Below are 23,229 nucleotides of genomic sequence, written 5' to 3' on the forward strand. Positions count from 1 at the left end.
TTTATGGTCCTCCTCAATTATTTGTTAAGACATCGATAATAAGTTTGAAAATACATGCTCAGATAAATAACTAAAGCCGGAGTTCCTCTTTAACTCATGTGTGACAGTCCGCTGACATCATTTGTCCCATAAGTGGTGGATAAAGCACAGAGAAAAACATGACATAAATATTTACCGATTCATATTTAGTGTAAAAACCAACAACAACTATGGGATTGTACATGAAAATCACAGGTGCAAGTTCTGTACAGCGGTTATTCTCCTTCCGAACCTCATACTGTTACAAAGAACATGCCGGAAATGCATACGACATGATTGATATTCATCGATATTTATATAATCGGCAAAGAGTCCAATATCGTGCGTCTGTGGAAATGCGTCCATATTAGTGACAAGATATTTATTTGAATGGATGGATATTCGAACAGATGCAAGTGACTACTTTTCAACATGTGGCGTCAACATTCCACCACTGCACAGACAGATGACACAGGACTGAACACTGACGTCGTCACAGCTAAACGGAGCAAACGAGGATTTGTCTGCACTGATGTGGGGAATCGTGGATTTGCCGGTGAAGTCGTCCCTCAGTCCTGCAGGAGTTTGCGTTTGACCGTCGAGCTCTCGGACGAGAGGTGAACAAACAGAGCTCCGGCTGCGGTCCGTGCCCGCAGCTCGTACATGTCGTAGTCGTGGGCCCACTCCACGCTTCCCCAGCACTGAATCTGTGGAGGAGAGTTTGGTACGTTTAGTGTCATCCTGCTGACAAATAAACAAGACGACACGTGGAATCGTATCGGTGAAAGAGAAGTAAAAAGAGCAGATGGCATGTTTGACTGCACTTGACTTAGTGTGTGCTACGATGTTTTCATATTCAAAAGAGTTCAAAGTCCTGCAAAAGAATGTCAAACTGCGTGTGAAGGTACTTTAAAATGTGGTGAAGAAAAGAATGAGGATGAGAATGAAGGACAGCTTCTTCTTCGTAATGAACTTCAGACTCTGCCAAGTTCAGCAATGGACACTTACGTGATTAACAGACTAAGAGACACTCCTTAAACTAAGAGAGACGTGTTTGTAGTGTCTTTTTCTGCCTCTATAAAGCACTTACACACCCCAAGTTGCTCCTGAAGCCTGTTCTGACGCTGTGTGTCACTTGCAAGTTTGTACAGTACGTCTTTTTTGGGAAAAAAATAAAAGGAGTCTGTGAACTCTCTCCCACCTGATATTCCTCCTCCAGTCTGGACAGCAGCACGGCCTCTTCCACGCTCACATGTCTGTCGATCATCGCCATCGCCAGCACCACAGACTTCAGCTGCGTGATCACGTACTCCAGCCCTGCACAGGAGAAACCGCATTACTGCACATCTCTGACCCCCCGCAGCTGTTTACAGTGTGCACACAGAGATATGTCAGACCAGGGAGATCAGGGATATGTTACCTGTGAGAGACCAGAAGTTGTACGACTTCAGGTGCTGCTGGAACGTGTCTTTGGTGACAGCCGGGATTTCAGGTCCCATTATACTGGACGAGGAGCCGATGATTACGTTGTATCTGCAAGAAAAACGTAAATAAAAGACTTAATTACAGCATTTTAACATCACTGTGTGTGTGTTTTAACAATGACAAAATACCTGTTTTCAATCCACTGCAGCACCGGGTCCCACTCATTCTTCTGCAGCTGGACTAAACCGTGAGGCTCGTCCACTCTGTAACTGCAAACACAACAAAAACTGTAAACAAATGTAAATAACTAACACTGAAACAATGTCTTTTTTACATGCAAATTATGTTATTTTACAGTGATTGTCAATGTTTTATAATCATTTACTACATTGTTACACAATTTCCCCTCAGGATTAATAGAACATTTCTGATTCTGATGCATAAATTCTTGTTACACAGAGCGTGTCTTATATTAAAAAAGAGGCTTAATCACATGAGGATATAATGAACATTTTAAATCTGAATTAAAAAGGAGTTGTGTACCAGACAGTGTCAGTCTCCAGGAACTTCAGCGCAGCAGTGATCATTTGGTCTTTATCACGCTGGGTGGGGTTATCCAGCGCGGTGTTACACAGCGTTGTCTACAGTTCAGTCAAATAAAAGACAATATAAATTTCATCAATAACAGTAATTTGCTCTCTTTGGTTTCCAAAAACACAGCAGAAATCCCCAAATATGAAACTGTCAATCAAAATCTGTACCATGTGCATGGTGTAGAACTTGAGCGTGTCTCTCTGCACCTCCCACTCGGTTGCCACGGCGATGGCAAGGGCTTCATTTGGCACGGTGAACAGCTTCCCACCAGGTGTTTTCAGTTTCCTTCTGTCTAAGTTTATCTCATATACACCACCTATGTAAGACAAGTTTGGAGAGGAATACAGGAAAAAAGAAATTTATCAAGATACACACATTTAAAAATTCTGCTCTATTAATCCCCTACTTCTTCTTAGTTATATTGTTTATATCAAGAACTTGGGTTGCAATTTTGGGTGATGTTTGGAGTTTTACAGCCATCGGTTTCTCTTTTCTTTGACGTCAAAACACTTGTATATGAAAGGTCTTTATAAAAAATGACCGACACCTGAGAGGAACACAAAAAGGAACAGAAACTAACCCACAGAAACACAAATCTATCTTAGGCTAACCATAACAGATAGGACACAAGTGCTACTAACAGTAAAAGTGGCAGTGCTTATATGAAGACTAGCCATCTTAAAATCCTAACTCGGTGCTCTGATTTTCCAAAATCAGACATTCCAACCATCTTCTACCACTTTATCTTCCAGAAGTGATCAGTAATGCATCACTGTGGATGCTAACCAATGTGAAATACCATTAACTAAACAATGCTACGTGATACATACCTTCACCTTGAGATATGCTGACATCTTGATAAAACCTCCTTCTCTCTGGAAACAAAAGAAGAAAACACACTCATCAGTAAACAGAGTTAAGTAGCACACACACAGGTGTTTTAGCCACATTACTACAGTTTTTTTTTAAACCTTACCTGCTACTGCTGACGAGTATTTCCGAGCAAAACATGACTTCTGACTTCTTGTGCACACTTCACTGAGAGAAAGTGTGTTTCCAAAGTGACTTTGAAGTCTCAAAAGGCTCCTAAACATAGTGACAGTGGAGGGATGATGATGGTGTGTTAGCTCACAAGATGCTAGGCTACCTCCAATGTTAGCGCTAGTTCCTTAATTAAGTGAATGTAACATTTTAAACGAGTGGCTTTTGTTCGTTTATAAACACCAGTTCTATGAAAAACTAACACCGGCTAATTGTATGAAGTCGCTCCTTCTAGATTAACCACAGCACATCCCTGTTTCTGTATTCAAAAAAACACGCTTCTCTGACCTTCCACTCTGTGCCGTGTTTGACAGACAGCGTACACACACTGATAATAGCTGGGAGTTGTAGTGCTTCAGCAATTCCACGCACTCTTACAGAACGCGACAAAAACTACATTTACACACTCCCACAAAGTCTTCCGGGATTCTAACCAATCAGCGTCGAGGATCTTAGCGCGTAGGCTGTTTTGGCCAATGAGAGAGCAGCGTGCTACTTGCTACGTGAGCGCGTCCAAGTCCACTTACTTTTCGGGAGCTTGGTGCCTGGCAAACTAAACTACAGTGGGGGGAAGTGGGGATTTGAATGTCGGTGGGCTTCGCCGCTCGTCCTCCGCCTCTCCGTAGACGCCGACAGAGTCCATCGCTGCGACGGCCAGTGACCGCGGTCGGTGTCCAGCGAGCGAAGCGGGAGCCATGCCTGTCCCCGCTGTGTACCTCAGCGAGTCCCCCGCCGCGGCCTTCGCATCCTCGGCCTCGCTTATCCCGCCGCCGCCGATAAACACACAGCAGCCCGGCGTCGTCACGTCGCTGCTGTACAGCGGCTCCAGGTTCAGCGGGCACCAGAAGAGCAAAGGGAACTCGTACGACGTGGAGGTCGTGTTGCAGGTGAGACTGTGGAGCTTCTTATTCGACATTATTCGCTGTCCCGCCGAGCTGTCACACTGTCCGCTGCTCCGTGAGGAACTGACAGCCTGGAAATCAATGGGCCCCTCGGCCCTGACGCTGCTCAGCTCGCTTAGCTTATGGATGTAGCCTACTGCTGTCATTAGCATCCCAATTCAACACCAATAGACAGTAAAACTTGTTTTATGATCTATGTATTGTCAAAAAACATTATTACGTGTTATTTTGAGAAAATGCTTCTTGTTAGGCTGAATTAGATCATTTATTTACATTCTAAACATATGTCAGCAGTCATAATCAATGAATATTAATGTTTTTATTTCCTTATTAGTAGTATTGGTGTTATTATTATTTATGCTATGTGATATTGTTTGCCTTTACAAATATGTAAAGTAAAATGACAACTAGTTGTTTTAATGACCTGTTATGTGTAATTAATGTTGAGTTTATACATATTTTTAAAAATAAAAATCCGAGAGACTGAGCATAATTGCGGTTCAATAAAGTAAACAATGATCTGTGTTCATTTGTTATTAAACTGTTATATGGTGTCTCAAATGCAGTGGATGAATAGAAGAGAACCAGCCAAAAAATATATGGATTAAAGACATATATCCTAAAAGATAGGCCACAAATATCTGTCAACCTCTAACAATAATTGTGCATTTAGATTTGATGACAGTGTTTGAAAGGGAAAGTAAAGTGACCTGCTTACTGTTGTTTGTTTGTTTATTTATTGTTGTGTTTTCTGTCTTCAGCATGTCACCATGGAGGATTCGTACCTGTGTGGCTACCTGAAGATTAAAGGTCTAACAGAGGTGAGAGAAGTCTGTACCTGTATTAAACCACACACACACACACACACACACACACACACACACACACACACACACACACACACACACATACATATCCATAAATAAATAAATAATTCACACTGTGTCCGTCTTCGAGACACTGGTACAGTCCAGCTCCAGTCGAGCCTCCTCCTCAGCACTGCGTTGTTGTTGTTGACAAATTTTAAAGGTACATCAAAAAGTGAAATAATAATAAAAGAACTTGCAATAACATTATTTTGGTCGTCCCTGTCCATCCCTCACCTCAAAGTGTGTAAAAAAAAAGTACTGTAAACTATTTGAATTAAAAATCTTTGTCATCTCAGGTGCATAAAGTGCACAAATCAAAATGATGCACAATATTAGCATTTGTTTTTTCTTTGAAATAAGACAAAAATATGTAATATATACGACCCACAAACATCTCAAAATTGATCTTAAATCACAAATAGTGGCTTCAATAGTGTGATGTACGTGTAAAGAATGAGTAAATGTGGTTTTCTACAGGTAAAAGTACAATATAAAAATAATACTAAATTGTATCCGCTGTAAATTGTATTCACTTTAAATCGCTGATCGCTTTTAATCCACAGAGATTGAAAAATACATTGCCGACCTTGATAGACAGAATAAATCTGAGCCTTATACTGCCCCCTGGTGCTTGTCCCTAGTATGCCACATGGGACATTATTCCAGACGTGCAGCGTTATCTTTTATCTTTAAATGTTCTGATAAACATTTCCTTGATTTACTCCAGAGAATGCTGACATGTCACAATAAAAGCCTGTCAAATAAATTTTCATGACAAATGTCACTTCTATTGATTATATTAATATACAGTATATTATAATACAAGTTAAAGTGATAGTTCGGAATTTTGAGCATAAGACGTATTTTCCAACTCAGCGGTGTGATGGAGACGTCTGGAGACGTTTTCAAGAAATTTCATTTAGTTCTTCTAGTTGCTGAGTTCGCTGATGCTATGGCTAGCACAAGTCAATGATACAAGTTAGCATGGCGTTAAAAACACTCATACTGACTCCACAGTGCACCTGAGGCAAATCAATTGTAACGGCAGACTATCGATGTACATATCTGAGTTGATAGAATAATATTTTTAAAACTAACGTCGCATCGCATGAATTTTTGAGGGACTACTTTCTCAGCACTATACTTCCGGCAGCGGAATCAGTCCGCCGCTGCCGGAAGTATGATGCGCTGCTGCTGCTGAGACATAAATCCTTCAAATTGCAAGGTTGGTTTTATTTCAAACATTCTATCAACACAGATATGTACATCGATAGTCGATGCCATGCTAACTTGTATCATTGACCTGCGCTAGCCATAGCATCAGCGAACTCTGCAACTAGAAGAACTGAAAGAAATTTCTTGTCTCCATCACACCGGCTGAGTTGGAAAATAGGTCTTGTGTCCAAAATTCCACTTTAAGCGTAGAGGATGGTGGTTTATTAGCAAAGAGGTAACATTAGAATGCAGCATATATGACATTTATAAACTATGTTTCTGTGCTATAAATCTACTTCCAGCTTCATTTTAATTATTGATCATTCATATTCCTGGTGTGTTTTCTAACCCACTGAGCAGTGGAGTGTGGTACAGTAGCAGCTCTGGGTGTGACACAGAGGAATGTGCTAAACTGTGAGTGTGTGAGTGGTTTTTCTGAGCCAGAGGGAGCAAAACAAAACATTCCTTTTTGTTCCTCAGATGTTTATTCTCTCTCTCTCTCTCTCTCTCTCTCTCTCTCTCTCTCTCTCTCTCTCTCTCTCTCTCTCTCTCTCTCTCTCATCTCTCTCTCTCTCTCTCTCTCTCTCTCTCTCTCTCTCTCTCTCTCTCTCTCTCTCTCTCTCTCTCTCTCTCTCCTCTCTCTCTCTCTCTCTCCTCTCTCTCTCTCTCTCTCTCTCTCTCTCTCTCTCTCTCTCTCTCTCTCTCATGTAGGAATACCCAACTCTGACTACATTTTTCGCCGGAGAGATCATCAGCCGGAAGCGGCCTTTTCTCACCAGGAAATGGGACGCAGATGAAGACGTGGATCGTAAACACTGGGTTAGGTTTAAAAAGTGGAATTAATAAACATTACATTTCTGCTTGGTTTATTTTTTTAATCTTATTTCTGTTGTGTTTTATTGTGAAGGGTAAGTTCCAGGCCTTCTACCAGTACGCCAAGACGTTCAACTCGGACGATTTCGATTACGAGGATCTGAAGAGTTCGGACTATATTTTCATGAGGTGGAAGGTAAGGTGCTGCCCAAGTCGAGCCTTGACCACACGCTGTTGAACCTCGTGACCTCTGACCTCTGACCTGCAGCTGCTGCTGTCCATCTGTCCATCTGTCGGTCTGTCCTTTAGGAGCAGTTTCTAGTTCCCGACCACACAATCAAAGACATCAGCGGCGCTTCCTTCGCTGGATTCTACTACATCTGCTTCCAGAAATCCACGGCAACCATCGAGGGCTACTACTACCACAGGAGCTCTGAATGGTAACAACAACAACAACAACAACTATGTTTACTGTCAAGAGAAGCAGATGTAGTTAAGGAAAAGAAAAGGTTGCTGGTTTAAATTCCAGATTAAATGAAGTTTGTGCTTTCACACTGTTAGGCACAGACATTTGGAACCTTTGGTGAGAATCGACTCAACCTACGTAACATTTTTAATCAGAATCCTGATTAATCTCAGAAAAGATAATCTGAGAAACTCAAATGTAATTCAGACTTTAATCTCAGTTTGTTCTGACTTTAATCTCAGAATTTGTTCTGACTTTAATTCCAGAGTTCGTTCTGACTTTAATCTCAAGAGTTTGTTCGACTTAAATCTCAGAGTTTGTTCTGACTTTAGTCTTGAGTTCGTTCTGACTTTATTCTCAGAGTTTGTTGTTTTGGTTTAATGGCGCAGAATATAAAATGATCAAAATAGTTGGGGATTATTTTAGTAATTGATAAATAAATGGATTAAAAACCTTGTTCTAATCCAGTGTGTGTTTTCCTGTGTGCAGGTATCAGTCTCTAAACCTCACCCATGTCCCTGAACACAGCGCAGCCATCTACGAGTTCCGGTGACCCCGGTCAGAATCCAGGAATCCCGTTCTCTTCCTTCCTTCCTTTTCCGTTTTTCTTTCCATTCTTTTTTGGAACGGACAAAGACTTCTGAGACTTCTGCGGACGCTGCCGAGGAGGAGAAACAAAAAGAAGATGAAGAACTTCAGCGTGAGACTGAGTGGAAAAGTCGTCCTCTGAGGGTTTTTGAGCGGAAACCGTGGACAAGTGAATGTACGATGATCGGACGAGACGGGAAGAAAGAAAGAAAGAAAGAAAGAAAGAAAGAAAGAAAGAAAGAAAGAGGGCGGGTTCTGCTCCCTGGCTGGAGTTTGTAAAGTCAGAATCAGCAGATTGTGATTCTTTTATTTTGTTGTTTTCAAAGAGACGCTTTGCAGAGAGACACTTCAGAACCCGACCCTCCTCTTCCTCTTCCTGCTCTTTTTTTGTTTTGTTTTTGCATCCAGCCAACGAGGACGTGTTTGACAAGGACTCCTCTGAAGAGTCTGCCTCCTGTAAACGCCGTCTCTGAGGGAAGAAGAAGAAGAAGAAGAAGAAGAAGAAGAAGAAGAAGAAGAAGAAGAAGAAGGAGGAGGAGGAAGAGGTTTTTAGGTTTGGCCCAGAATAAGCTAGAATAACAGTATTTTTTATTAAAACAAGACAAAGCTGAGCTGGTTCTTTGTGTGGTGAACGCAGAGTGGCAGACGCAAAACAAACTTTTTACTCCCCTCGTGTTCATAAAGCTTGAGATTATTATTATTATGATGATGATGATGTAAACCTGTGATTGCTGTGGCGCTTTGTGACCCGTTTGATCACATTTGCACAACGATGGACGTTTAAACGATGTTATCGATGCTTTTTACACTCACCACAGGCCCCAGTGCACAAGGTCTTTCCCGGGCGGCAGATCAAGCTTTTCTTTGTCTGGTTTTGGAGCCAAAACAATCACATAAAAGTGTTATATATATATATACATATATATAAAAAAAAAGAAAGAAAGTATTTTCACGCTGCACTCTGCTGCATTTTACCTCCTACTGTACATGTGTCATTTTTAAATGAAAACCCTTCACGTCTCCATCTCCTCGACTATGCAACCTCTCCAAACGTCAGCGACAGAAACATTTTTATTCTATTGTGAAAAGAAGAACATATTTACACATATATATAAAAGAAAAAGGTGAAAGAAAAGAGGTATTTTTGTTCAAATTGCCTATTTGAGGAAGAAAAAGAAAACAAACACTCCTCTCCTTGAATCATGTTTTCCCTTCTCCATGTGACAGTGCCATCTTTTTCAACATGATCATCAGAGTTGTATGATAATGATTAGAATTATAGATCAGACCCGGTCTGTTTGTTTGTTTGTTTGTTTGTTTGAGAATAAGTCTGGATTTTAATGATTGGTTGATGGTGTGACTGTAAAAGAATAAAAGAATGTTGTGTGGGGACAAAAAAAGACAAAAGTCGAAGCAAAAACACTCGTTTCTCTGCGTCTTTAATGTGTGACCTTTACCACACACACACACACACAGGTCCTTGAAATCCTTGAAAAATGAATTTCAAGGACCTTAAAATCGCCCTAAATAGACATGGGAACATTGAGAGTGTTTACTTTTTGTGCAAGGTTCCCACAGGTCCTTGAAGTCCTTGAAAAATGAATTCCAGGGTCCTGAAAGTTTTTGAAAATAGTCCTGAATAAACAAGAAAGTGTTTACTTTTTGTGCAAAGCTCCCACAGGTCCTTGAAACTCCTTGAAAAATGAATTTCAAGGCCCTTGAATATTGTCCTATATAGACATGTGTAATTGAATGTGTTTGGATTTTGTTCAAGGTTCTCGCAGGTCCTTGAAAAACAAATTCTAAGGCCCTTAAACGTTTTTGAAAATCACCCTAAATAGACGTGGATATTTTGAAAGTGTTTGAATTTTGTTCAAGGCTCCCACAGGTCCTTGAAATCCTTGAAAAATTAATTCCAAGGCCCTTGAAAGTTTTTGAAAACTGCCCTGAATAAACGCAAAAGTGCTTGCATTTTGTGCAAGGCTCCCACAGGTCCTTGAAAATCCTTGAAAATGAATTTCAAAGAGAAAAAGAGAAAACCGTCCTAAATAGACACGGGTCATTGAATGTGTTTACGTGTTGTGCAAGGCTCCCACAGGTCTTTCAAGGCCCTTGAATATCATCCTAAATAGACACGGGTCATTGAAAGTGATTGCATTTTGTTCAAGGCTCCCACGTGTTCTTGAAATCCTTGAAAAAGTCATTTCAAGGCCCTTGAAAGTTTTTGAAAATCACCCTAAATAGACATTGAAAGTGTTTACTTTTAAATGACAGAGTTATTAAGGTTTGTCTCAGTTTGTCCAGAAGGGGGCGTAAGTGTGCGTGTTTTCCAGACTTGAGTGTTTAGGGTTAGTTGTTAGTGTGTGTGTGTGTGTGTTTTTTTTAATAAGTTTAATTTAATTTAAAGCCTCAAGGGGGCACCAGAGGATTTCTATTAGAACACATTCACATCACGCAGACTCGTGTGTGAATCAGTGAAAAACTACCGACGTTTTCAAAATTTAACGTGGGAAAGTCTGAGGATTCTGCTAAACTTCACAGTGACGATGTGTCGAGGAGAAAATAAATGGAGAAAAAAGTGGAAAAACAAACTTTTCTTTACTTCAAACTAAAGAAGAAACAAAGAAAAGCTCCATTTCTTAATGTTATGTTTGGTTACTGGGTCAGAACCTGTTTGTGGTGTTAGGATGTTGTTTTTGGGTCCACAAACAAATTTGTTGAAAAACTTTTGTTAAGGTTTAATACATTTTTTTTTTTTTTTTTTAAATGAAATTAATATTATTAAATAACATGCATAAGATGACATTTAAATGTATTTGTTTACAATTTTTCAGAAAAAAAAAAATTGGGTCGGGACCCATTTGTGGGTCTCAGGGTGTTTTTTGGACGGTCCCCAAAGAAAGTTACAGTTATTATTTGTTTTTATTAAATTAACCATTTTTAATATCGCGCATAAAGTGAAGTTTGAATGAACATTTTGAAAAAACAATTTAATCTGTCTCACTGCAGAAAATAAAGATGTCCTATTTATTCACAACATGGAGAACAAAGAGCATTCATTAACAAATGTCCGACTGACCCAAACCTGTTTTAATCTCCAGGTGAACGTGCAGCAGATGAATAAACTGATCTGCTTATGAACGAGTGACACATCAGGACTGTACTTACTGTAGAGGATCACACAATCAAGCCTGTTCTTCAGCTTCTTCTCCTTTTGTCTATTGTTACCAAGGTGATTATTTTCCTCACAAGGAAGCGTCCGTGACCTTCATCGTTCAAAAAATCTGTCAGAAGTGAGTCGTAAAAACCAGGTCAAAGGAAGAGAAATGGAACGTGGCCAACGCTTCCTGGTCTGAACGTGGATTCACACCATAGTTCAGCTCACATTTCTGCACCAGTTTAAACTCTTTAATGACTTATTTCTCTACGTATATTCGTTTAGCATCATTAAAAACCTTCTTACTGTACTGAGTTTCACTTCACCCGCCCCCTACTGGCCACAACGGGTACTCATTGGCCGTCCAGGTCATTTGAGTTTGACCTAAAAAAAAAAAAACTAGGTGAAAATGTTACAGTAAATAATCTATATTTATATATAAGCATGGACATGAAGGCTATGGAGGACAAAACCTGACATAATAATAAATACATAAATACAGGAATAAATAAATAAATGTAGGTGAACAGAAATGTAGAAAGAAATGTAAAGCATTTATTTATTTATGTATTTATTTATTCCTGTATTTATTTATTTATTTATGTATGTATTATTACATCAGGTTTTGTCCTCCATAGAGACAACCACCTGTAGTTTTTCAGAATGAAATTAAATTACTAAAAATCACAGAAAATACAATTTTACAATAAAAATTTCAATCTCTTAGTTGTGATATTGTGATTTTTCCCTCTTCACTAGACATTGAATAATAATAATAATAATAAAAATAATGTCTGACGCAAATTTTTAGAAAATGGACGATATTTGATGCCTAAAATAAATCAAATTGCCAATTTTTCTTTGTTTTTTTCTTCCATCTGATAAAAAACGACAGTTTAATAATAATAAATATAATATTGTCTGCACTGCAGTGTAATTGTATACTTTTTTTCAATATAAAAATTATGTATAAGCTAAATATTAAATAGGTGAATCAAAAAAAAATGTTTCGATGAACAAAAACAAAGTTTTTGTGACATTTATCAAGTTTCTGAGAACAACAATAAATGCAAATTTGTACCAATTGGCTGAATAATAAATAATATGTAATTATTGTTATTTAAAAATTGCTAATAACAGTGAACAGTTGAATACATTTATAAAGGTGTGGTTCGTTTGACCTACAAATCTCATCCACCGGCTCAACTACAATTAAAAAAAGATTATTTTATTTTTAAAAACAACAACATTATATAAAAGTGTCAGAGTGAATTCTTGTGGGATTATCGGAAATAATCTGTTTATTTATAAGTTTGTGAGCAGGAAGACTGTGTGTGACTTTCTGGTAAAACTAAAGTGTGTCACATCAACCAGGTCAGAAATAATCCCTGTGTTTTATTAAAGTTAATCCGTAACATTACCTGGGAGAATGTTGGTATGCTAACTCATCAAAGCTAACAAAGTTCAAATGTGACAGTCACTGTGGAAACATGTTTGCAAACACATACTAAAACGTGCTGTGAAGACAATAACATTTTTTAATCTGAAATCTTAATCTGATCACTAACAGGTGACACTCAGCGTCAAATCACTGCATCTGTTTTCTTCTGATGACTCAGCTTGAAAAAAGGTGAATGTTTTAAACTAAATACTTCACATAATTAGTACATGCAGAAACTTTCATTTACATTTTGGGAAAATTCTACGAAAAAACACATTTTGGGCCCAAAAATATCTCACATGACCCATTTTTGGGTCCCGACCCAGTGTTTGAGAACCACCCATTTAGACTGTTCCAATTAGAATTGCATGTAAATGGTGCGGGCCATTGAAAGTGTTTGAATTGACAAGGCTCCCACAGGTCCTTGAAATCCTTGGAAAACGAATTTCAAGGTCATTTCAAGTTTTTGAAAATTGCCCTAAATGCCAAAGGTCATTGAAAATGTATTTTAAAGGTCCTTGAAAGTTTTTGAAAATCAAGCATAAATAGAAATGGGTCATTGAAAGTGTTTACAATGTGTGCAAGGTTCCCACAGGTCATTGAAGCCATTGGAAAACTAATTTCAAGGTCCTTGAAAGTTTTTGAAAATCACACGTAAATATACATGGGTCATTGAAAGTATTTGAATTTTGTGCAAGGCCCCCACAGGTCCTTGAAATCCTTGAAAAATTAATTTCAAGGTCATTTAAACTTTTTGAAAATTGCCCTAAATATACATGGGTCACTGAAATTGTTTACAATGTGTGCAAGGTTCCCACAGGTCCTTGAAGCCATTGAAAAACTAATTGCAAGGTCCTTGAAAGTTTTTGAAAATCACACGTAAATATACATGGGTCATTGAAAGTGTTTACATTTTATCAAGTTTCCCACAGGTCCTTGAAACCATTGGAAAACGAATTTCAAGGTCTTGAAAATTTTTGAAAATTGCACCAAAATAGACATGGATCATTGAAATTGTTGCAAGGTTGCCACAGGTCCTTGGAAAAACTAATTTAAAAAATGTTTTTCAAGGCCCTTGAATGTTTTTGAAAATTGGCCTAAATAGACATTGGTCATTGAGAGTGTTTAAAATTATGTGCAAGGTTGCCACAGGTCCTTGAAACCATTGAAAAGCTAATTTCAAGGTCTTGAAAGTTTTTGAAAATCGCACCTAGCTAGACATGGGTCATTGAAAGTGGTTGAATTATGTGCAAAGGTCCTTGAAAAACTAATTTCAAGGCCCTTGAAAATTTCCCTCAATAGATGTAGGTCATTTAAATTATTTTAAATTTGTGCAAGGTTGCCACAGGTCCTTGAAAAAACAATTTCAAGGTCATGAAAGTTATTGAAAATCACACCAAAATAGACATGGGTCATTGAAAGTGGTTAGAATGTGTGCAAAGGTCCTTGAAAAACCAATTTCAAGGTCCTTGAACGTTTTTGAAAATTGGCCTAAATATGACATGGGTCATTGAACGTGTTTACAATGTGTGCAAGGTTGCCACAGGTCCTTGGAAAAACTAATTTCAAAGTCCTTGAAAGTTTTTGAGTCTTCACTGTGTGTGAGCTACAGCGTATGAGAAACAAATCTCACCATTCTGACCTTCAAAGGTCGCCATGACGACGTCTACACGAGTTTCACTTGAACAACAGTGCAGGAGTCGTACCTAATAATGTGGCCTGCACATGAGCACTAACACAGGCTGAGTATCAGTCACTGTTTACAGTGATGTTTCTGCAGCGTCACACAAACCTATTCATTTATGTAGATGTAGGTGTTTTCCTCTCTTTTGTTTGAGCTGGAAACAAAAGGTAAAATGTGTGCGTGTGCAAAACCTGATGTTCATCATGGAGGACGAACAGGAATGTTGTCCAGACTGGAAGACCACAGTCACACACACTGGTCCTTGAAAGTTTTTGAAAATCCACCTAAATACACATGGGTCATTAAAAGTGTTTACATTTTGTGCAAGGTTCCCACAGGTCCTTGGAATCCTTGAAAAAGTAATGGCAAGGTCCTTGAAAGTTTTTGAAAACCACACCTAAATAGACATGGGTCATTGAAAGTGTTTAAAACGTGTGCAAAGTTGCCACAGGTCATTGAAAAACTAATTTAAAGGTCCTTGAAAGTTTTTGAAAATCACCCTAAATAGACATGGGTCATTGAAAGTGTTTACATTTTGTGCAAGGTTGCCACAGGTCCTTGAAAGTTATTGAAAATCGCACCTAAATACACATGGATCATTGAAAGTGTTTGAATTTTGTGTGCAAGGTTCCCACAGGTCCTTGAAACCATTGAAAAAATAATTTCAAGGCCTTCACAGTTATTAAAAATCACACCTAAATAGACATGGGTCATTGAAAGTGGTTAGAATGTGTGCAAGGTTCCCACAGGTCCTTGAAAAAACAATTTCAAGGTCCTTGAACGTTTTTGAAAATTGCACCTAAATAGACGGGTCATTGAAAGTGGTTTAATTATGTGTAAAGGTCCTCGAAAAACTAATTTCAAGGCCCTTGAATGTTTTTGAAAATTGGCCTAAATAGACATTGATCATTGAGAGTGTTTGAAATTACGTGCAAGGTTGCCACAGGTCCTTGAAACCATTGAAAAACTAATTTCAAGGTCTTGAAAGTTTTTGAAAATCGCACCTAGCTAGACATGGGTCGTTGAAAGTGGTTGGATTCTGTGCAAAGGTCCTTGAAAAACTAATTTCAAGGCCCTTGAAAATTGGCCTAAATAGATGTAGGTCATGAAATTGTTAAAAATGTTTGCAAGGTTCCCACAGGTCCTTGAGACCATTGAAAAACTAATCTCAAGGCCTTGAAAGTTATTGAAAATCACACCTAAATAGACATGGGTCATTGAATGTGTTTAAAATGTGTGCAAGGTTGCCATTGGTCCTTGAAAAACCAATTTCAAGGTCCTTGAAAGCTTTTGAAAATTGCACCTAAATAGACGGGTCATTGAAAGTGGTTGAATTGTGTGCAAAGGTCCTTGAAAAACTAATTTCAAGGCTAAAACTAATTATGAAAAAATAATTTCAAGGCCCTTGAATGTTTTTGAAAATTGCCCTAAATAGACATTGATCATTGAGAGTGTTTAAAGTTATGTGCAAGGTTGCCACAGGTCCTTGAAACCATTGAAAAACTAATTTCAAGGTCTTGAAAGTTTTTGAAATCGCACCTAGCTAGACATGGGTCACTGAATGTGGTTGGACCTTGAAAAACTAATTTCAAGGCCCTTGAAAACTGCCCTTAATAGATGTGGGTCATTGAAAGTGGTTAAAATGTGTGCATGGTTGCCACACGTCCTTGAAAAAACAATTTCAAGGTCCTTGAAAGCTATTGAAAATCACACCAAAATAGACATGGGTCATTGAAAGTGTTTTCATTCATTTAAATGTGTGTTTTCCTCTCTTTTGTTTGAGGTGGAAACAAAAGGAAAAACGTGCGTCTGCAAAAACTCCTGATTTTCATGGCGGACGAACAGGAATGTTGTTCAGCCTGAAGAAACCACAGAGCTGCAGGACACACTGACACACTGACACAGGACGTTTTCAAGGGTTAGAGGTTTCCTCACTAACAAACACTTCCTGGTGCTTTTGTGACTCAACTGATTTTTTAAATTTGACCTCATTTTGTGGCACACTTTTGGTTTTACCAGCAGAGTCGACTCGTGCTTCCTTGCCAGGACGGAGCGGGTTTCTAACAATAGACAAAGATGATCTGAAAACGTGGAGCATCATGTTTTCCCTGGTGTCACAGAACAGGAAGTCACTGTGACAGACTGCGACGCAACGTTACGTAATCTACTGTAAGTGGAGTTTGTAGGTCACAGCTGATCAGTGTTGTAGTGTCACACAGTACAAATACTCTAGAGTACAACATTCACGTATCTGTACTTTAATTTGTTATTTATATTTCTAGCAACTTCAATACTTTGAAAACTTCAGTACATTTTAAATTAGAAAAGTCACTTTTTGATACTTAAGTACAATAAATGTCATTTACTTTAAGTACTTTTTACTGAAGTGATATTATATATATATATATATATATATATATTTATAAAAAAGTGACTCCCAAAGTCATTTTCTGGTAACATACTTGTACTTTTACTAAATGACAAATGAATATGTCAAACGTGAGGCCGACTGTGGTGTGTGTTAAGTGAGTGTGCAGAGTATTATCAGTGCATTAGTCACACGTTTGGTCAAATATTGGTTTTAGAAGAAAGCCGAGTGATCGGCGACATTAATAGAACAACGTTTATTTATACGTGGAACCTCAACGCCACTGCAATGATCTCTTATCTCAGGTTTGAAGTTTTGTGCAGATCAGTCAAAAAACAGCAACGTCACAGGTCACTTCCTTTTACTTAAGTATCACTTTAAGGCACTTTAAAGTTTAACCCCAACTTCCAAAATAAAACCCACATGGACCCTGAAGACACTGAGGGTAAATGAAGCACATTTATAAACACACACACACAGGAAGAGCCAATGAGACACAGGTGCAAGTCATTAGCGCAATCAGACGAGTGGGAAACTTGACAGGATGTGGGTGGGAAATGAAAACAGACTATCAAAATAAAACAGGAACAAAAAAAACAGACGGAAACAAACTGATATCTTATATCAAAACGTGCGGTTTGATCAGGAATGGACTGCTGTGACTTTTCTAAGGGCTTTGAGTAACCGTGGCGACAGAAATCGCAAAAAACTACAAAGAATTTCCACATACACATGAATGGGAAACGGTTGAAAAAACGACTTCAACGCAGTCCACTTCAGAGCCTCACAGTGTCGTCATGTTTTAACGTAGCAACCCGGTTGAAACTTTAAACAGGTCACAAGACTTGAGACTTTTCTCAACAAAATCAAAGTGTTGATATCTATAACGGTTTTTAAATAATCGCAGTTTAAGTTTTGTACTTTTTTTCAGATTTTTTAATGAGTGTGTATTGCGCTGTAAGTGTGGCTCACTCTAGCTGACGTCCATGAAAAATAATCACAAAAATCTCTAAACAAACTCTTCTCCTGCCCGTGATTTCAAACCGACACAGAGAATTTTGACATGAAAACGTTGCTGTGGTTGTTTTCTAACACTGGGTGATGTTTTCATTCTCATACGACTTAAGGTTTTTCTTAAAATCACCTAAAAGCACAGAGATTTCTGCGCTAACCCACATTGACCCCCATGTTAAAAGTCAGCTCTGGAGTTTTTTTTAAAACATTAAGATGAGAGTGATTTTAAAACTGTCATTTCTTGGTCAATTCACACCCGTTTTTCACAAATTTAAAGCCTCCTGACGCTCAGAAAACACGTTGCTTTCTCTGTTTTTCAACAGTTTTGGACAGTTGGAAACAGCCGTTTGAAGGGGGGAGGGGGAAAGGGAGGAGGGGGAGGGGCTTGTACAACTAGCTAAATCAGTTTAGTTTTAAATTTTTGTTGATTCCACAAAAATACTATACTTTGTCTTAATTATTCAGGTTTGAAATCTTCAATCCACCTAACTTGGAACTAAAATGAAATGAAATAAAAATTTGTTCCATTCGGAGATTCCCAAAAATTTAGTTAGCGTAGCAAATATTCCGTTGAGTGTTGGCAACACAAACCGGATGAGTTACAAACAGTAGGATGTGGTTAAATCTACGCTCACTTCACCACATGAACAAGGTGTCTTTGAACTCGATGTGATTTACACTCTTAAACTATTTCACCTGGTTGTATGACACACTTTTGTTTTACCAGAAAAGATGACGGATGCTTCCTTGGCAGAAAAACAGAGAGGAAGTGACTTTTTTTTTATGTCACGGTCTAACTGTAAGTGGAGTTTATAGAACAAAATGTGCAGAGTTTAACACATGGTCAGTCTCACACTAAAAATGAATCATCTCCACTTTAGTATAAATTCAAATAATTGTTATCCTTGGGGTCAATTTGTGTTTCACGTCTCAAAACTGATTTATATTAGAAATAAAGAAATCTGTACTTAGAAATAACATGAAGTCATTAAATCAGTGAGATTGTGTGGTGATTTTCACATTTTCCCCCATTGATTGTGTAAATATATTTTATTATATATAAGGGTTATAAACACACTTAAAACACAAATATAATAAAAATATAATAAAAAATTAAACTCATTTAAAAACAGCACTACATTTTGACACGATTTTAACTCAAAAACATAGATACGTTTAAGTCTGTTGGTCCCAATTTATTAAATTGGACTTAACTAAGACCAAAGGTGCAACACGGAATTAATTCCAATCCTAATCCCAATCCAATTTTATTCATAAAGCAGATTTTAAATCAGTGGAATAAACAAGGTACAAACTCTAGTAAAACTCTTTATACAATTATACTTAAAATAACAGTCAAACCAGTCGTGGTCATATTTGACCCCAGAAGACAAACGGTCTACGACAATCAGGGTTAAGAACCTGCTGACAAGTACCACAGTTTGAGAACCATGGTTCTACATGAAGATGACAAATCAATTTGGCCTAAAACGACATGGGTTTATCCCCCTCTAAATCTGTGTGTGTATCAATAAATATTATTATTTTATTATAATATTAGTCATTTTCATTTTTATTGTAATACTTTTGTCTCTTGACGTTAGAGTCTATCAGCTAAAAACAAAAAAACTCATCCATAGACCTTTGACCCAAAGACCTTTGAGGTCTATGGGTGTCAAACCCCCCCCCAAAAAATATGTGTGCGTATATCAAGAAATATTATTATTTTATTATAATATTAGCCATTTTTATTTTTATTTTGCATCCAATATTTTGTCTCTAGACGTTAGAGTCAATCAGCTAAAAACAAAAAGTCTCCCATAGACCTTTGAGGTAGCAAAATATATTTTTTTTTCACAATTTCATGTTTTTTCTTTAATATTTAAAAAAAACGTAACAGTTAAACGGGTCTTTTTTCTGTTTTCCACTGTCTCTTGTATGTTATTATGACGGAGTATTGGGGCCACGTTGAGGAAAAAGAAAAATGTACGACTTTTATCTCATAAATTTACGACTTTATTCTTTTTTGTTTTTTTTCTCAACGTGGCTCCAATACTCCTGTTTACTGTTATAAACTCCTCAATGAGATCATACAATAGCTGAAGAACGACTGGTTTCAGGAGCGGAAATAAACAATTGTGTACGGAACATGTGCATCACATTAGTAATTTCCCCTTTGTTTCCATTTTGTCCTTAAAGAACACATCCGGTTACACCGTGTAATAACACACTGTAGAGAACACGAGGCGTGTGTGTGTGTGTGTGTGTGTGTGTGTGTGTGTGTGTGTGTGTGTGTGTGTGTGTGTGTGTGTGTGTGTGTGTGTGTGGCGATGTTCTAAACCAATCAACGATTCCCAAACTCGCTCTGCTGTAACAATGAGGTTGAGCGACTTCCGTCTACTCGCGATAACAGCGTTTTTTTTCAGACAAAAAAAGTCACGTACAGAACTGTTATCTGCCGACTCGCCCTCTTCTGTGACTGATTGCAGCTACTGGACCCAGAACCTTTGACCGTTTCTTACAGAATAAAAGATTTAATGGCATCAGTCCACAGTTTTTCAAGTTAAGTGAGTATTTCCCGTCTGTCGTTTACCTGTGTGTCATCATGGCAAAAATCCCAGATCTAAGTCACACACAACTATGAATAATTGTTTCTGGCGAGAGGCCCAGTGTTATCTTTCTTTATGGTCTATATATCACAGTGAATGATGACCTTAAATTGGAATGACTTCAAAAAAGGAGCTTGAGCTTTTAAACTTGCTGGGAATTTAAATCTTAAAGGTGCCATATGTAAGAATGTGACCAAAAACGGTTACTACATTCAAATTCAAAATACCGAGGTCATTTAGGTTTCGTTTTCTCACATAACTGGCAACCCGTGGTTGCTCGGCAGCTGAGACTCTACTGGCTGCAATGATTGGTAGACGGCGGTAGGTGGCGCCACATGATGCCAAAACATGATTTCAAAACATAAACATGATTTGCAGTCTGCAAAATATATTTTTAATGCAAATATTTTGTCTGTACTGTTGTTGTTGGTGAGTTCAGTTTGTTATATGAACATTATTCCTGAGTATCTGTGACATATTAGGAGGATTTGATCATTTATTACATAATGCACCTTTAAGCATTAAGAAATAGTGGACTTAAGGTGCAAACACAGAAACACAAGCACATCAGCGCGATAGCGTCGCGACACACACGCTCGCTGGGGTTCCACGTATAAATAAACGTTGTTCTATTAATGTCGCCGATCACTCGGCTTTCTTCTAAAACCAATATTTGACAAAACGTGCACCTAATGCACTGATAATACTCTGCACACTCACTTAACACACACCACAGTCGGCCTCACGTTTGACATATTCATTCGTCATTTAGGTGAAAGTTCGCCCTCGCTGTGGTGAGCGTGAATCACACATTTGCCGAAACTGTCTCTAATCGCTACACAATTTGTATGCTCACACGTGTCAAGCTATTCACCATATTTCAGTTCTTTTAGCGTATCTGCAAACACAGAAACTGCTAAGTGCATTAGCACAATAGCATTAGCATGCTAGCTAATGCTATCTCCGGGTATGAATAAACAATGTGCTGCACCTAGCTTAAGGTACCCCTTTCTGTGTGAGCCCTCAACGCCACTGCCCTGATCTCTTATCTCACGTTTGAAGTTTTGTGCAGATCGGTCAAAAAACAGCAACGTCACAGGCCACTTCCTGTTTTGTGGCGAAACTGCAGCAAAATTCTAAATGCCCAACTTCCTGTTGTCCATACACGTGTTCAGGGTCGGCCTCTTGTCTCATGTAGTTACACAAGTTAAAGGCCACTTGTTGTTTTGTGTTGTGGTAAAAGGTTGACATTTGGATGGCTGTTGTGGCCACGCCCTTTTGCAGCTCCAAGATGGACACCAAATTCAAAATGGCTGACTTCCTGTTGAATTGAGGTCATGGTCCCAATAGACTTTTTTGTTCATCTTGGGTTGTGACATGTTTCCACCAAGTTTTGTGAAATTTGGTGCAACTTTGTTTCGGCTTTGTCCTAGTGGGTTTCACCTTTGGGGGCGCTATCTCTTTGCCCAAATTGCGGATTGGTTGTATACACGAATATGCTACCATATGTAGCGTTTTAGTGCTTCTAGAACACTGGTTCCCTAAAAAGCTGATACCTTTTCTTTACAGTCCAAAGCTCCCAAACACAGTTCAAAGTTCTCCTACGTTCACATTCTCATTTTTTTCAATCCTCATCCTTGTTCCCCAATCCCTCCTAACCCTCAAAGATTCTGTCCTCCAACTCAAAACCCATTTGGGGTTAACTCAATACCCCAAACGACCAACAGTCGGCTCCTCTCATCTCCTCTGAAATGGTTCTTCAAAGCCCAGACCCTGTCTTTACGAGTCCAAAACAAGCCACGGACAAATGCTATCCTAGAAGAAAAGTTCCCCATCTCTGGAGAGAGGTTCCTCCAGCAGAACAAAGATCCCCAACTCTGGAGAGAGGTTCCTCCACCAGAACAAAGATCTCCATCTCTGGAGAGAGGTTCCTCCAGTAGAACAAAGTTCCCCAACTCTGGAGAGAAGTTCCTCCAGTAGAACAAAGATCCCCAAATCTGGAGAGAAGTTCCTCCAGTAGAACAAAGATCCCCAAATCTGGAGAGAAGTTCCTCCAGTAGAACAAAGATCCCCAAATCTGGAGAGAAGTTCCTCCAGTAGAACAAAGATCCCCAACTCTGGAGAGAGGTTCCTCCAGTAGAACAAAGATCTCCATCTCTGGAGAGAGGTTCCTCCAGTAGAACAAAGATCCCCAACTCTGGAGAGAAGTTCCTCCAGTAGAACAAAGCTCCCCAACTCTGGAGAGAAGTTCCTCCAGTAGAACAAAGTTCCCCAACTCTGGAGAGAAGTTCCTCCAGTAGAACAAAGATCCCCAATTCTGGAGAGAAGTTCCTCCAGTAGAACAAAGATCCCCAACTCTGGAGAGAAGTTCCTCCAGTAGAACAAAGCTCCCCAACTCTGGAGAGAAGTTCCTCCAGTAGAACAAAGATCCCCAAATCTGGAGAGAAGTTCCTCCAGTAGAACAAAGATCCCCAACTCTGGAGAGAAGTTTCTCCAGTAGAACAAAGATCCCCAACTCTGAAGAGAAGTTCCTCCAGTAGAACAAAGATCCCCATCCCTGGAGAGAAGTTCCTCCAGTAGAACATTCCTCATAAAGCACATGATCTGTAATTTCAAAGCCCAAAATCTCTGGAATGAGGAGGATGGACGGTCAGAGGTCAAAGGTCATAGAGTGTTTGAACTCTTTTCTTTAAATCTTTTTCATGGTTTTTGACCAGGTTTCATTTTCTGCAAATAATGCTTTTTTTTTGATGCCAGTGATTTATAGAATAGAATAAAAAACTGTGGTCTCTTTTACTAATGAACATGTTTTGTTGCAACTCACGCTATGTTTTCTGAGGGTTTGTCAATGTTTGTCAGAGGTTGTGCTGAGAACCATAAAGGCTGATTCATGTCAGGGTTTACGGTCAGTGAGGCTTTTTTTTGTTTACTTCTGGGTTGTTTGAGAATAATCTCAGTTCCCTGGAATATGCGTGTGCACACGTCTCATCACAAGAATTAACTTGAACAAATGTCTGTCACTGAT

At 38.7% G+C, this 23,229-nt stretch overlaps 2 protein-coding genes across 2 annotated transcripts; one reads left to right on the forward strand and one right to left on the reverse strand.

Annotated features, from left to right (window-relative positions):
* Positions 1–258: 258 nt before the first annotated feature.
* On the reverse strand, positions 259–3,329 carry atpaf2 (ATP synthase mitochondrial F1 complex assembly factor 2). Its single transcript, XM_083904259.1, has 8 exons — positions 3,014–3,329; positions 2,868–2,912; positions 2,205–2,353; positions 1,987–2,084; positions 1,632–1,712; positions 1,439–1,551; positions 1,220–1,335; positions 259–725 (listed from the first exon to the last, which is right to left on the reverse strand). Exons 1-8 carry the CDS (start codon positions 3,129–3,131, stop codon positions 588–590), a joined length of 858 nt encoding a protein of 285 aa, XP_083760385.1. The 5' UTR covers positions 3,132–3,329; the 3' UTR covers positions 259–587.
* A 334-nt stretch (positions 3,330–3,663) lies between these two features.
* On the forward strand, positions 3,664–9,283 carry LOC310939130 (glucose-induced degradation protein 4 homolog; the record flags this gene model as incomplete). Its single annotated transcript, XM_083903796.1, is given in 7 exon segments — positions 3,664–3,709; positions 3,712–3,965; positions 4,742–4,801; positions 6,776–6,883; positions 6,972–7,073; positions 7,187–7,317; positions 7,833–9,283. Coding segments are annotated over 7 exon segments (765 nt in total). The 3' UTR covers positions 7,897–9,283.
* Between the last annotated feature and the right edge of the window lie 13,946 nt (positions 9,284–23,229).

The sequence above is a fragment of the Microchirus variegatus genome (genome assembly GCF_963457635.1).
Source record: "Microchirus variegatus genome assembly, chromosome: 17".
In the NCBI taxonomy this organism is placed as follows: domain Eukaryota; kingdom Metazoa; phylum Chordata; class Actinopteri; order Pleuronectiformes; family Soleidae; genus Microchirus; species Microchirus variegatus.

Excerpts from the sequence above, each read along its gene's own strand:
- atpaf2 (XM_083904259.1), bottom strand. The coding sequence starts at position 3,131 with ATGTTTAGGAGCCTTTTGAGACTTCAAAGTCACTTTGGAAACACACTT. Across the intron at positions 2,085-2,204 it reads AGTTCTACACCATGCACATG|ACAACGCTGTGTAACACCGC; the intron begins GTACAGATTTTG and ends ACTGAACTGTAG. Across the intron at positions 1,713-1,986 it reads CTGGAGACTGACACTGTCTG|TTACAGAGTGGACGAGCCTC; the intron begins GTACACAACTCC and ends TTGTGTTTGCAG.